General features: G+C 40.0%; 1 protein-coding gene across 2 annotated transcripts in view; it reads right to left on the bottom strand.

Annotated features, from left to right (window-relative positions):
* The window catches only part of ANK2 (ankyrin 2), a 316,797-nt gene that overhangs the window by 143,960 nt on the left and 160,145 nt on the right, over nucleotides 1-12,692 (bottom strand). For both annotated transcript variants that reach the window (XM_059826980.1, XM_059826979.1), the window contains exon 2: nucleotides 9,542-9,643. In XM_059826980.1, the coding sequence (XP_059682963.1) occupies nucleotides 9,542-9,643 (102 nt within the window). The remainder of the gene's footprint in view (nucleotides 1-9,541; nucleotides 9,644-12,692) is intronic.

Here is a 12,692-nt window from a genome sequence, read left to right as displayed (position 1 = left end):
ACTTCAGTATATAATGGTCTTGGCACTAAAGAAAACCACCTTTGTTAAATATAATGATTCTTATTTCCCTGAAGTTTACTTCTATTTGAAGGTATTCATTAAGTACTTAATACCTTTAAGAACACTGGGAAGCAAGAATGTGTACTAACAAAATTAACCCTCCTCTTTCCTTTACGCTAAGAGTCTGACCCCATATTAACTCCCATTGACTCTGATGGAAGTTGGGATGCAGCACTTTCCAGAAGGATTTGCCAACATTTGAGTTTCTATATGACTCTTGCCTTTGCCCCACAAGGTTAAAATGGCATTTAAGCAACTTACAGAAAAAACATCATGAAAGTCAGCAAAAACAAAATACAAAAATCTTGTGTTTTTAGTGTTTCAACATTCTATTGAAGCATGAAATGCAATGCGCTTCTACCGCGTTCCTTCACAGACTTATATATATGTACACTAATAGGCCAATAGCAAAGTGTAAGTTACAAACACAGTGAAAATTAAAATGCTATTGTGACTAGCTCTGCATGGTCATGCTAATTCCTTTAACATCTTTTGCAGGAGTTAAGGTGGCATCTGCACTCACAAGCAGAGGCTGAGACTGAAAAAGCAGTATCATAGTCTTTGTTCAAGTCAAATACTTTCCTCTGTCTCTTTAACAGATGGCAGTCTAAGGTTGCTGCAAATTCTCTCCTCTAAATAAACCTCTTGGGGAAGTAAAAAGTGCACGCAGTCAAGCTCTTTTCAAGAAGGATTTGAGAAAGGACACGTTAGAGAGCTGGGCACAGCCTTCTCAAGTCCGAAGGTTTGTTGACCTTTTTCCCAAAAATATCACAAAGAAATAAAGTGGATGGTTGAAAAAAGAAAAATCATTTCAGATTATGAAAGTTCTCCCTTTATGTTGCCTATGAATTCATGAAAATGAATTAACCTACTGCGTGACATCAACATGTCCTACTGTCGACCTCCTTATAACTACAGTGCTACTTCAGTCTATAGTTAGCACTACTGGGAGCATTAGCTGCTTTCCATTTGGACTAAATGAAAGAGTAATTAATAGCTGGTGCTCTGTCTCACTGTAACTGAAGCAATAAAGACACCAACTGACTTATAAAGAAGCCAACAAAACAAGAGCAAAAGCCAAACAGATCTAAGTTCTAAAGAGCCTCGGAACTGGAGGCCCCCCAAAACTACCTAATCTTTGAATCCTGTTCTGTTCCAGGTATCAGACTTCACGTCCATTCCTTGCGAATACAGAAGACTTCTTCAAAATAAATGCCAAAATCCACCAAATTTTTCCTTCCAAGAAAGTAACTATCACCATGAAAACCGACAAGCCTCCAAAGACAAGATGGGGAAACGTTACTTCATGTTGCCTTTTGGATTACCGAGTGTTTCCAAACACAGCAGACAGCTGACAAACCCTTAGACTTGTCAGATTTTGGGGGTCTAACCTCTGCTAGAACTATGTGCTGCACAAAGGCGTACTGTAAAATTAAAGTTCATTTTGCTAGTCAACATTCTGATTCAGAAGCAAGTTGTTTTCTCTTGCTACATTAAGCAACCATTAAGCAAATAGCAACCACGTCCTAAAACAACTACATTTGTAACGTAAGGAAAATAGCTTTAAAGGAATCGGAGATTTCCAATGGCTATCAGTTTTTCCTCCTATAAAATAACAGTAATTAGATTTTTTTAAAGGGACTGCTTTTAAAACAGGGGAATTTTGTCCCCTGACATTTCTAACTCTCTCCAGAAATAAACAGAAATGATTTATGATTTTCAGAACAGATGATGGTGCTTGAATTCAGATTAAAGTAAGCAATTCCATAATAATTTAACTTGATATGAAGGTAGCGTTCAACAAAGCATAATTAAGTAATAACTAATTATTAACTATATAACTATATTAATAACTGTAACTAATCCCTGTATTCAGTATATCCAGAAACATCAAGAGCCATCAGGTTTTGGAAACAGTTAAACTGGGGAAATACTAATCTATAAAGACAGATCTCTATGGAAACTTTCTCTGTGGATCTGAGAAACAAACGCTAGAACTGAAGAAAGCATCTTCTTCTTTTATCTCTGTTCAGGAAAGCTTACACTTAACATTATGTACTGTTTTCCGAGGTGGGATCTGGTCTAAAAATAGCATTATACTGAGAAAAAAAAAATCCTGCATATACAAGGCATCATTTTTGAAAGAGCATTCAGGTATCTCACCCTTAAAAATAAAATAGACCCCGTGTTTTGCACAGAGCGTGTTAGCTTTTCCCCTTAGATAGCTGGAACACAACCACGTAGACACCCCATTCAAAGCCCGAGGAGGAGGAGGAATAACTCTAAGGCTGCCGTAGCAGCTGCCATGGCTTATTCACTATCGCCTAACCTCTAGAAGAAGAGTCTGCTCCCACTCCTAATAAAATTTACAATACACCATTGATGCTTAATCAATAGAAGCTGAGGGTCTTAGCTATCAAAAAGCTTTGTGAGCTATGTTATATGGCACCAGAATCGGAGTTTGCAAGAAGCTGAAGCACTTGTTCGTGCTCAACGGATGGCGAAGGCCAAGAGATGGGGCTCCCTAGCCCTGATCATGTAGGATGCCCATCTCAGTTCATTTCTTGTACTTGGGAACTCCCACAGAGTAATCAACATCTTCAGGGAACCAGATTAGCCAGGGCAAGGAGAGAAGTTTTTCCTGGCTAACAGGGCTGAGACAATCCGAATTAGACATTAATTTTATTCATAGACCTGAAGGGGTTATTTCAGCACTTTTTGTTTCATACTGTTTGTCAAGAGCTCAAAACACTTCATACGGTCTAGAAAAATTCCTGAGTTAACTCAATCCAGATGTCAGGTAAAATTACTTCATTAAATCATGTCAATATGGGATTTTTCTGTTTTGCAAACCAATCAACCACTTTTTTTACCCTCGTAAGTACAGGTATAAGTCCAGCTTTGAGCTTAACCACAGCACAAACCCACAGAATTCTGAAAGTTGGTGGTGTTGCCATCTATCATCCAGGAACTCTTTATGTACTTCAAGCCGCTAAGAAATTACGCAGCATCCATTCTGGTGTTTGCACGCATCTGGCTCTGATTTCACCTACAGAGTGCAAGAGGAGCTTTGCCAGCCAGCTGCAGATGGGAAGCACTTCCCACAGAAGATGAATCTGCAGCAACCCTATATATATATATATATATATATATATATCTATCTCATATTCCTCGCATAGCAAGCAAGCGAATAGGAACACTGGAAAAAAAAACTTGTGGTAATTCCAAGTATTTATCGTATTAACTGTGCTCTGTCCTGGGAGTCATCCTTTTTGTTAATATTGGTGCTTATAATCAAGACATAAAATTCGCTGGATCTATCCAAATATAAGCACTTGAGTCTAGATTTACTCTCCCCTGACTGGGGAACTTGAAGTTTGCCAGGTTGTGTCCCATATAACTCAGCAAGCTTTTTCTCGACAGTAGGCCTTTTAACGGAAACTTTCTTCTAGGCAAGGCAAGATTCTTTCTATACGTTTTCAATAAGCAGCACATGGAAAGCTCTTACCCTGCTCATCATTAAATTCCTCGGCACAGACCACAGAACTGCTTTCACTTTTGTGTCCTCACTTCCATTCGCCACATGCCTGCTTTAATCATCTGCAGCTTTTCTTCAGCAAAGAAGGTAATCTCTCAAAATATTTCAGATTATTTTATTTCTTATTCTTCCATCTCCTCTTTTCTCAAAAATAAATAGTGGCCGCAATTGTGGGGTTTTTTAATCAGTTTTGACATTTTTCCAGTCTGAATGTCAGCATGTAAGTATCGGAAAAGGAGCAAGGAATTTTATGGAGGCTTTCTTGGTGGTATAGATAACATTTGGATAGTATAAAGCTCCACTTCAGGAAAACCACCTTCTTCAGACTAGCACTTAACTGCATACTTCAATTAAATTAATTAGGACTTAAATGTAGTTTTAGAACGGAACACGTAGCTAATTCTCCACAGAATTAAGGACTTGGAGATCTTGAGAATACCAAGAAACTTTGAAAATCCATCCCTCACACCCCAGATTCCTATGGCAGGGCTGTCTCTCCGTGCACCCTCTCCCAAGCCCCCAGGCAGCGCGACACAGCACAGCGTACATGCTGTCTGCGCTGGGACCCCACAGCAGCCTGGGCACCCCACACCACGCACCGCCTCCCGCCTTCTCCTGGTCCCGCGTGGCACACCACGTCCCAACGACCCAGTGCGTGCACGTTTGTTTGCTCTGGGTGAAAGTCGCTGAAATAACACGAATTCTGTACCGCGGGCTATTAAAGAAGAGGGATGTATTTTTTAATTTGCCACAAGCAAGTTGTGCGCAATGTGGCTCGTGGCCCGAGGCGAGGCTTTACGGGATCAAGGTTTGCTCGGATATACTGGGGGACTGCGAGGAGCCGCAGCACCCCCAGCGCAGGCTCTCCCTGCTGCAGGCGGAGAGTGCTCCCTGCATTAAACACCTCCTGAACTGCTCCCAGGTCTCACCTCGGAGAAAACCAGCCGCTTTATGCCAGAAGGAGCCTGAGAGCCAACTAATACATGTACAGCCTGGACGATGAGGGAACCAGGATTCAGGGGTGAAACCGGGGAAGCAGGTTATTTAACATGTTCCCAAATGTAGCCAAAGCACCGGGGTTTTCCTTAGAAATGTTATGTGCAGGGATAGGGGAGTATAACGAGTGATGCCACACCAAGGACACCTTTCATTAGTAGCTGTGATTCACAGAACCCTTGCCCAAGATAGGTAGCACAGTCAACGTACGTCAGGGGCAGCGTGTTCACAGCCTTCTCCTCTGCTCCCAAACTTCCCCTCAACACCTGCATCTTTTTACCAGGAACTCTTCCTCTTCACAGCTCTTCCACTGTTGGAGTCAAAGAGAATAAACTGTGCTGCCAACAAGTTGAACCTGATGCTGTAGTCGAGGAAGGTGAATAGTCTTCGAAGTTTCTGTCTAGATGGTGCAGTGAAATTTTGGCCCGTCTCATGATGCATGAGTTACAAAACAAACCTTCTGTGACATTTCTATTGAATGATTTACTGATTTTAATGTTGCTTAAAAACAAGCTTTAAGCGATTTTACTTTCAAAATTCATAGCCGTCGCCCAGTTAGTGGCCATTTTGATTAAATACGGCTAAGAGTTAGGGGTAAGGTGGACACCAGACAGCCTAAGCTTTCAAGTCCCCCTTCAAAGAAATGCCATTGATGTCACTAGAATGTCAAGACATTTTTCAGGACTGATGCAGACATTTACTTGCATATTTATTTTAAGTCACGGTTACAGTTCTATTAAATTTGATGGTGCTAGTCACTTAAATAAACGTTGCAAATATAGGTCCCTAGGCTATGAAGCAAAAGTAATTGGAGTTGTAAGACAGACTTACAAAAAAGCCAAGCTAAAACATTCTATCACATTAGAGTCATATCAATGGTGAAACTTTAACTGTATTTTTACAGCAGTAATAACCTTCCTGAAAGGGGAGATAGTAGTTTAAGCAGAAGATTTAAGTACCTTTTTATTACAATATGTAAACCAGTTTATGTTATAGGTAAGATTGACCAGTGATGAAAACATATTTAGGTTTACAGTTTCCTGAAACAAGGTGAAAAACCATGGCTACCCTCTAACCATCTGAGGGTAATCAGAATCGCAGTGCTAATGCAAGTGAGCTACACGATTTTAATCTGCTTGGACACAAGTTAGCTAGTCAGCTAAAAATACCACCCACTGAATGTTTACTTACCAGCTGAGAACTCACAAGAATAGCAAGGGAAACCTCAGACTTCCGCACCTCAGGTCACAGGGGATCAGGTGCTTCGTATGGGATGGCTAAGGAAAATCAGTTGGCTGATCATACCACGTTCAGTGGGATAAAGTAGTATATAGTATTTCTGTAAGTCCCAGACTGCCCAGTGCTCTTTCTACTGTGTGAGTGCACATTCTGTATTGGATTTGATCTTGCTCTTGGTGAAACAATTACCTCTACAACTCCAGCAACCGCTCCGAAGGGAGGAGACTGGCAGTGCGGAGTGCTAAACCTCCTCCTCCTTCCTTTGAACTTCAAAATGAAGAAGCATTTTAGAACGCACTGAAGATATATGAGGTCATGCACTAACTACACACTTGTGAAAAATTCCTTCTAAAATTTTATGAAGGCCAAGACAGGATTTGGGCATTAAATAACCAACAGACCAAGAAAGTCTTCATGAGAACTGAACCACTGAAGTCAAAGATGCGCCAGAAATGCAGAAGAGACTGGTTAAAACAGTACAAAGCTCTTTCCTATAGTAAAAAGTTTAGGGTAAACCACAAGTAAGCCAAAGGAAGAAGATGTATAAATAGTGCCTTTGAAAAATTCATTATAACTCTTTCTGCCTCTTCTAAGTAATCCCCTTACAGGTTTCGGAGCAATTGACTAATAATTTTCACACAAGTGGCTCCCAGACATCAAAGAAGAAAACAAAAGGCTCATTTCTTCACTGAGGGTTCTGAGATACAGTAATTGCAAGCCAAATTCCAGAGACTGGGGAATCTGCCATCAGCACCGCTGGCAGGGTGCTAGTCCGGAGCATACTGCCCAACGACTCTGTTAAAATTCTTTCAGAAAAAGGAAGACTTACAATTTCATGAGGGATTATTGCTTGTGCTCCCAAAGAAAACCCATGCTTTCACAGAATCACTAAGGTTGGAAAAGACCCGTAAGGTCATCAAGTCCAACCACCAACCCAACCCCACCATGCCCACTAAACCATGTCCCGCAGTGCCACGTCCACACGTTCCTTGAACACCTCCAGCGATGGTGACTCCACCACCTCCCTGGGCAGTCTCTTCCAGTGCTTCACCGCTCTCTCAGGAAAGAAACCAAAGAAATCCACAGCTTCTAAAGCCCACATTCCTATCAGAGCTGGTAACAACTCAAGCTTTCAGTCTGACGATTGACTTGGAAAATGCGTACCTTTCACCTTAATAGTCCAATAAAAAGTAGAAATGCTGTTTCAACAGCCTTTTTCTTTCTAGCTGCCCTGGAGAGCAATTTATTAGCTGTCACAGCTTAATGAAGTCATAATACAATTTTCATACTAATTCCAAAGATAAATACAGCTTTATTTCCTAAATATTTTGTTTATTTATAATAGGTATGTCCACAGCAACGAGCAGCTCAGCTCCTGAACACAATTTACTTTAGGAGCCGCAACTGTGTCTCAAGACACACTAAGGAAAATCTTGATTATTTCTGATCTTAATCTGAATAGTGATCACAAGAGAGAAGACAATATGGGGTTTTTTTCCCATAGAAAAACTAAAATAATATTTTTTCCTTCAATTTTTTCCACTATGCAGTACTAGCATATTCCATCCCTACACCCTTCCAAGAGGACAGAGCAGCTCTCAACGTCCTATACCTGAAACATGCACTGCCAAAAAGTCAGTATTTTTCATTAAGACAAAATGTAAAAGTAATGTGAATGACGGGGGGAAAATTAGATTTACAATGAAATTATCTTTCTTTTCTTCAGTAAAGCACATACTTTCCATCATTTTTCTGTCTTTACATTGTTTAGTGATACTTAGATGACACTTTTCACCACAAAATAGAAAAATTTTAAAAACTTATTTTAAGAGTATTGTGTACAAGCAAATAACATTTTAGTTCTAAAATTTGTTACTCAAATATTAACTGAATGATCTGAATAAAAAAAAATTAATAAAATCCACAGCTAATGTGCAAATTTACCTATTTATTTCACTAACATCTGCTCTATTTGGTATGAATTATTCACTTGCTATCCCATTCCCCCAGCATTCACACTAATTTGATGAGCAAGCCAAGCAATAATAAGCCCTGAAAACCAAGCAAAAAACTGAAAACACAGACTATATTTCTTTATTTTGGAGAAACGTGTATCAACATATTGCAAACAGGTCCAGGAGAATTTCTTTAAGAACAGTAAAAAGGTTGTTATAAATTTAGACCTGCAATTTCTTTTTTTAAGTTATTGCTATTACTATCAAATGAACGAGAGCGTGTCCTGGAAGAGGACTCTTGCTCTAGGTATGAGAGAAACGCCAGACTCTAAAAACGTCCCCATGCTATGGGGCTTAAACATAATACATTGAATATGAAAAAAAATTATGTTTACAAGAAACTTCTTTACGTGACTGAAAAATGTTTTGCACTTCAATTTTGAAATCCACTCAAACGCTACCGCATTCATCTTTGCAAACTGTTGTCTGAAAACCGCAGTTAGTCTCTATCAGCTTCACTTTTTCTATTCATTCAAGCACACCTCACGTTAAAACTTCCAAGCAACGCCTTCACTTATAAGTGAAGGATACCATTTTTTATACGTGGCTTTCAATGTCTTCCTTGGCTCTGCCAAGGACGCCAGTCCACACTGTGCTTTGGACAAATGTTTGCGAGAAGAAATTTGGAACTTTCTTTTAAACTAAACACCTGAGAAGATGGCAGAAAAGAGGTTTTCAAAATAGCTTTTAAAAAAATAAAAAAAAAACAAACAAAACCTGACAGCTGGCATGCTGTGGAATTTATTAACCACAGTCATCTCACTGCCATCCTCTGCTCATCTGTCAATTTGTTGTTGTAATACCTGTTGCTCTTCAACCCCTCTTCGCAATGCAGGTTCTCTGGAGAAGGGCACATACTTCATCAAAATGGGGAATACCCATTACATGGGCACGCCTCATTACAATTAATAAATGGATACAATAAACCAACAGCAATAACAGAGCAAAAAATATAGATGTTGGCATCGTCTCGCTTCTCCAGACAAATAAAAGAAGGAGAGACTCTCGGTATGGGAAAGAAAACCGGAGAGCGGGTGGGCCTCAGCTTCACGAGTCTCCTGTTCGGAGTTCAGGCTCCCTGGCACAGCGATACGAAACCAAGCAGACTGGGAGGGACGTGGGTTTTGCTGAACACAGATGCCTCAGGACATCGAAGCTGTAGCTGTCCACAAAGAAACCAACCAGAAATACCGAGAACCTTCAACTTGATATCCAGGCATATTTTCTCGCAGTATTTACCTGTATCCAAAGAACACGACGTAACAACTCCCTCAACCAGAACTTTCTTTTTCTTTTGGTGTAACTTGCGTATTTTGAAGAATACACCTATATTTAGCGCTCACCATTTCCATTAGAACTGGAACTTCACAATAGCAGGTCCACTGGTGTTAGACTAGCAAGGCATACCTTCAGTTTTGGTGAGAGGTACTTCACTAACATATACCCATACCTGCGGGGCACCGGCAAGAAAGAAGTGCCCAAAAAGGCTTACACAAAGCTTTACTAAAAGCAGCACAATTTTATAGACGTCGTCAGCTTCCTCTAGAAAGATACCTCTGAAGAACAAGACTGAAAACATGGCTTGAGGTGAATCCAAACTTCTGTATGAAGTAACCCAGCCTGAAAAAACTAGGTTGTGAGGGGGGTTTCTTGCACCTCGCTCTTGCAAACTTCTGCCCTTCAAAGATCTTACCTGATTACACGTGTTAATGTCTATTCCGCTTTTCAGGTATTCCACTACTTTGTCCAGATTGCCAGCTCTGGCAGCTCGGAGAAAGCTTGCATTGCTGTCAGACTGTAAAAAGAGAAGAAGAAAAAAAAACTCTAGTCAGCTCCTGCTTAAAAGAGAGCGCAACTTCATCACCTGTGAAAGGTTTCTGCATTTTCTGCTGCCGGAGAAGAAAATTGTGAAGAAAACTGACTTTGTGTTGTATCTGCATTAATTAGCATACACATACTTAAACAAGGCAATACTGGCACAAAGGAACTGCAGACCTGTCAGAGCGAGCAAAATAGTGCAATAATTGCTGAAGTTCAACATTTAGCAAGAACCAAATTTAAAAAAAACCCAGAAAACGTAACAACTGATATTAGCAACAAGAAAAAAATCAGTGCATCAACTTGCTAGCCATAGTTTTCTGGGGTTTTTATATATAAATATATATATCAAACTCCAGAAAATAATTGACCAACCCTGTTATTGGCTATGCTGCTTAAGAAAACATACGTTGGCTTTGGATTTGCACTTGGCATAACAAGTTACATGACTACAGTTCATATTCATGCACGCAGACTGGCTTAACGCAGAGGTACACACTGGAGAAAAAAACAATATCCAAGAGTGAAAAAGTCCTATGGCTGTATTTTATCACCTGTGACACAGAAGTGGGACATGCTGAAGTTTAAAAAAAAAAAAGTCCCACAAAACCGGGCAGCACTGCAAGCGTAGCTAACCACAGAACAAAGCGGATGAAGTACTCAAGCCTGAGTATCTAAATCCAGGATAATGTTGTAAACATGCTCCCTCCTAACCTGCCTGCATTCATACATTCGCATTTAAAGCCCCATTAGCATTTATAGGTTAAAAATAAAATAAAACCATGTTTTCATTTTTCAGCTGGGTTGTGGGATATACTGTTAAGCAATGGAGCGTGAAATGCATCAGCCCTCTTGCCTTGACCTATGATTATGACATGAAATTACATTGGCTATTAGAAACCAGCACATACATCGATGTTCACCCACATGTGAACCTACACACAGGTGAATCGGCTGCTAATGCAACTGCAGGTACCAGGAGAAATAACGAAGTCGTGCAACAGAAGTGACGATTAAACAGAATAAGCACTTGGGAACGCACGCAGAAACAGTAATAATTTTCATGCTTAAAATAAATCAATAGAGTAGGAGTGAGTTTCAAAAAGCAGAAAAATAACAGCAAAAGCCTGTTTTGTGGGGATGTGATTAGAGAGGTACAGGAGGCCATGCACACCGTTGGACTAGTACTTGGCGTTCCACTGAAACACCTCCGATTGGGCATGTTTCTCATCTAATTTCACCTCCCTGTCAGAAACACGGGGTGAAAACCCTTCTTCCCCATCGCGAGAATATCCTAAAAGCCTTCACTTTCAGCTTATTAATACTGATCGACAAAGCCATTTATTTCAGTCACCCAATCCATTGCAACGCGTTTATTTCAGTCACGCTACTTATCACACGCTGCACTAACTCACTTCACAATCCCCAATTCCAACCTATTTTAATCTGCAACAGATGGGTGTCATCAGACTGATTCTTCTTACAACTGCGCTACGTGCCAAGACAAAAATATTTCCTTTTAAATTCCTTTCAGCAAACTTCAGCACATTTTCCACATCTATTACTGTTAAGAAAACAGACCGTTTTTCTAAAGACGCAGCAGGGCAACGGGGAAGGTAGTGCAGGAATTCACGTTGACAGAACCCTTTTGTAGCTTCAGGCTTCAGTCAGGCAAGCATTTGGATGAGGCTTGACACAGGAGCAGATTCTGACAGGTACTTGAAAGAGATCCCTTTAAAGATGGAAGGATAGCTATGAGCACTGCACCATCTCCTGTGATGCGTATGTGCGCATAAAGACACAAAATTACACCTTCATGTTTAAATACCCTTGAAAAATCAACTGTCTTGGTAAAAACATTAACCAAGAACAAACATTTGAGCACATGAGGGGTAAATCTGGACACTCTCAAAATTAATGGGAAAAGCATCTTTGCCCTTGATATGACACACACTTTGCCTTCTTTTTCCCCATTTTTTTTCATGGTTTACTACTTCCACAACAGTTTACCATGCCAAAACTGCAATCATCTGGTCTTATACTTTTAAAAGGTTAAGCAAGAATGACGCAACAAATGAACATCTACAACTTCTGTTTTATTAGGAATGAATCGATCATCGCTTGATTTTATTTCACGCAGAGTAACATGAAAGGCTAAAAAAGTTAGTCTCCATTATTGCTGGAAGCTCAGATTGTAGCTAAGACCATACGACTATATTCCGTTTGTTTTGCGCTAAGAAGATGCAAGCAGCGCTTTCAAAATAGATTCTCATTTCCTTGATTCATACTTTTGTTATCTCAAAATTAAATTACTGCAATGCACACCACTTCAAGACGCATTACGTCCACCTGAATATCGATCACAATGTGGAATATGAACTTCTCGTCTACATGAAGAGTTATTATGAATTAACTCTTCACGATTAACTCTCTGTATAGGCACTTTTATTCCAGAAGCCTCTCTTGCTCTCTGTGTTCTCACTCTGAAATAACAGACCATGAATAAACAAGGAACAAAACTGCTAAAATCCCAGTGAAACACAATCAGATCTTGACGCTTCGTTTAGGTGCCTTTGAATATCCTAGCCTACATGATCTTTGGGTTTTTTATGAATTTCCTCACTGTAACATGTACTGATCTCATATAAGATGAATATAATGGTACCCATCTCTTCGTAGGCTGGCCTCTCCTATTTCAACATAGTTTCTCACAGGCTTGCATGATGTTCTCATCTAAATCAAACCTGAACACACAAATAAAAGACATGAAGCAGCAATTCAGCTGTGTCATATACAAATTCACACACAAATACCAGTGAGCGCTTCCATGGAATACTTAAAAGATTCAGCACTGTGTTTTAAACCTTGGAAGTCAGGAGTACTCATATCTGTATTTTCTTTCCTGGATTTGTTTGTCAACTCTAGTTTTTCGGTAGGTCATCAGTAGTTTCTCCTTTTCCCCATTCTTTCAAGGTCTTTAAAAAGCAATTTTGTCAGTACTACTGTCTCAGCAATTTACTCACTTT

Source organism: Gavia stellata, chromosome 19 (genome assembly GCF_030936135.1).
Source record: "Gavia stellata isolate bGavSte3 chromosome 19, bGavSte3.hap2, whole genome shotgun sequence".
NCBI lineage: Eukaryota > Metazoa > Chordata > Aves > Gaviiformes > Gaviidae > Gavia > Gavia stellata.
Note: the sequence above shows the minus strand (reverse complement) of the source record. Positions and strands in the feature narration are given on the sequence as shown.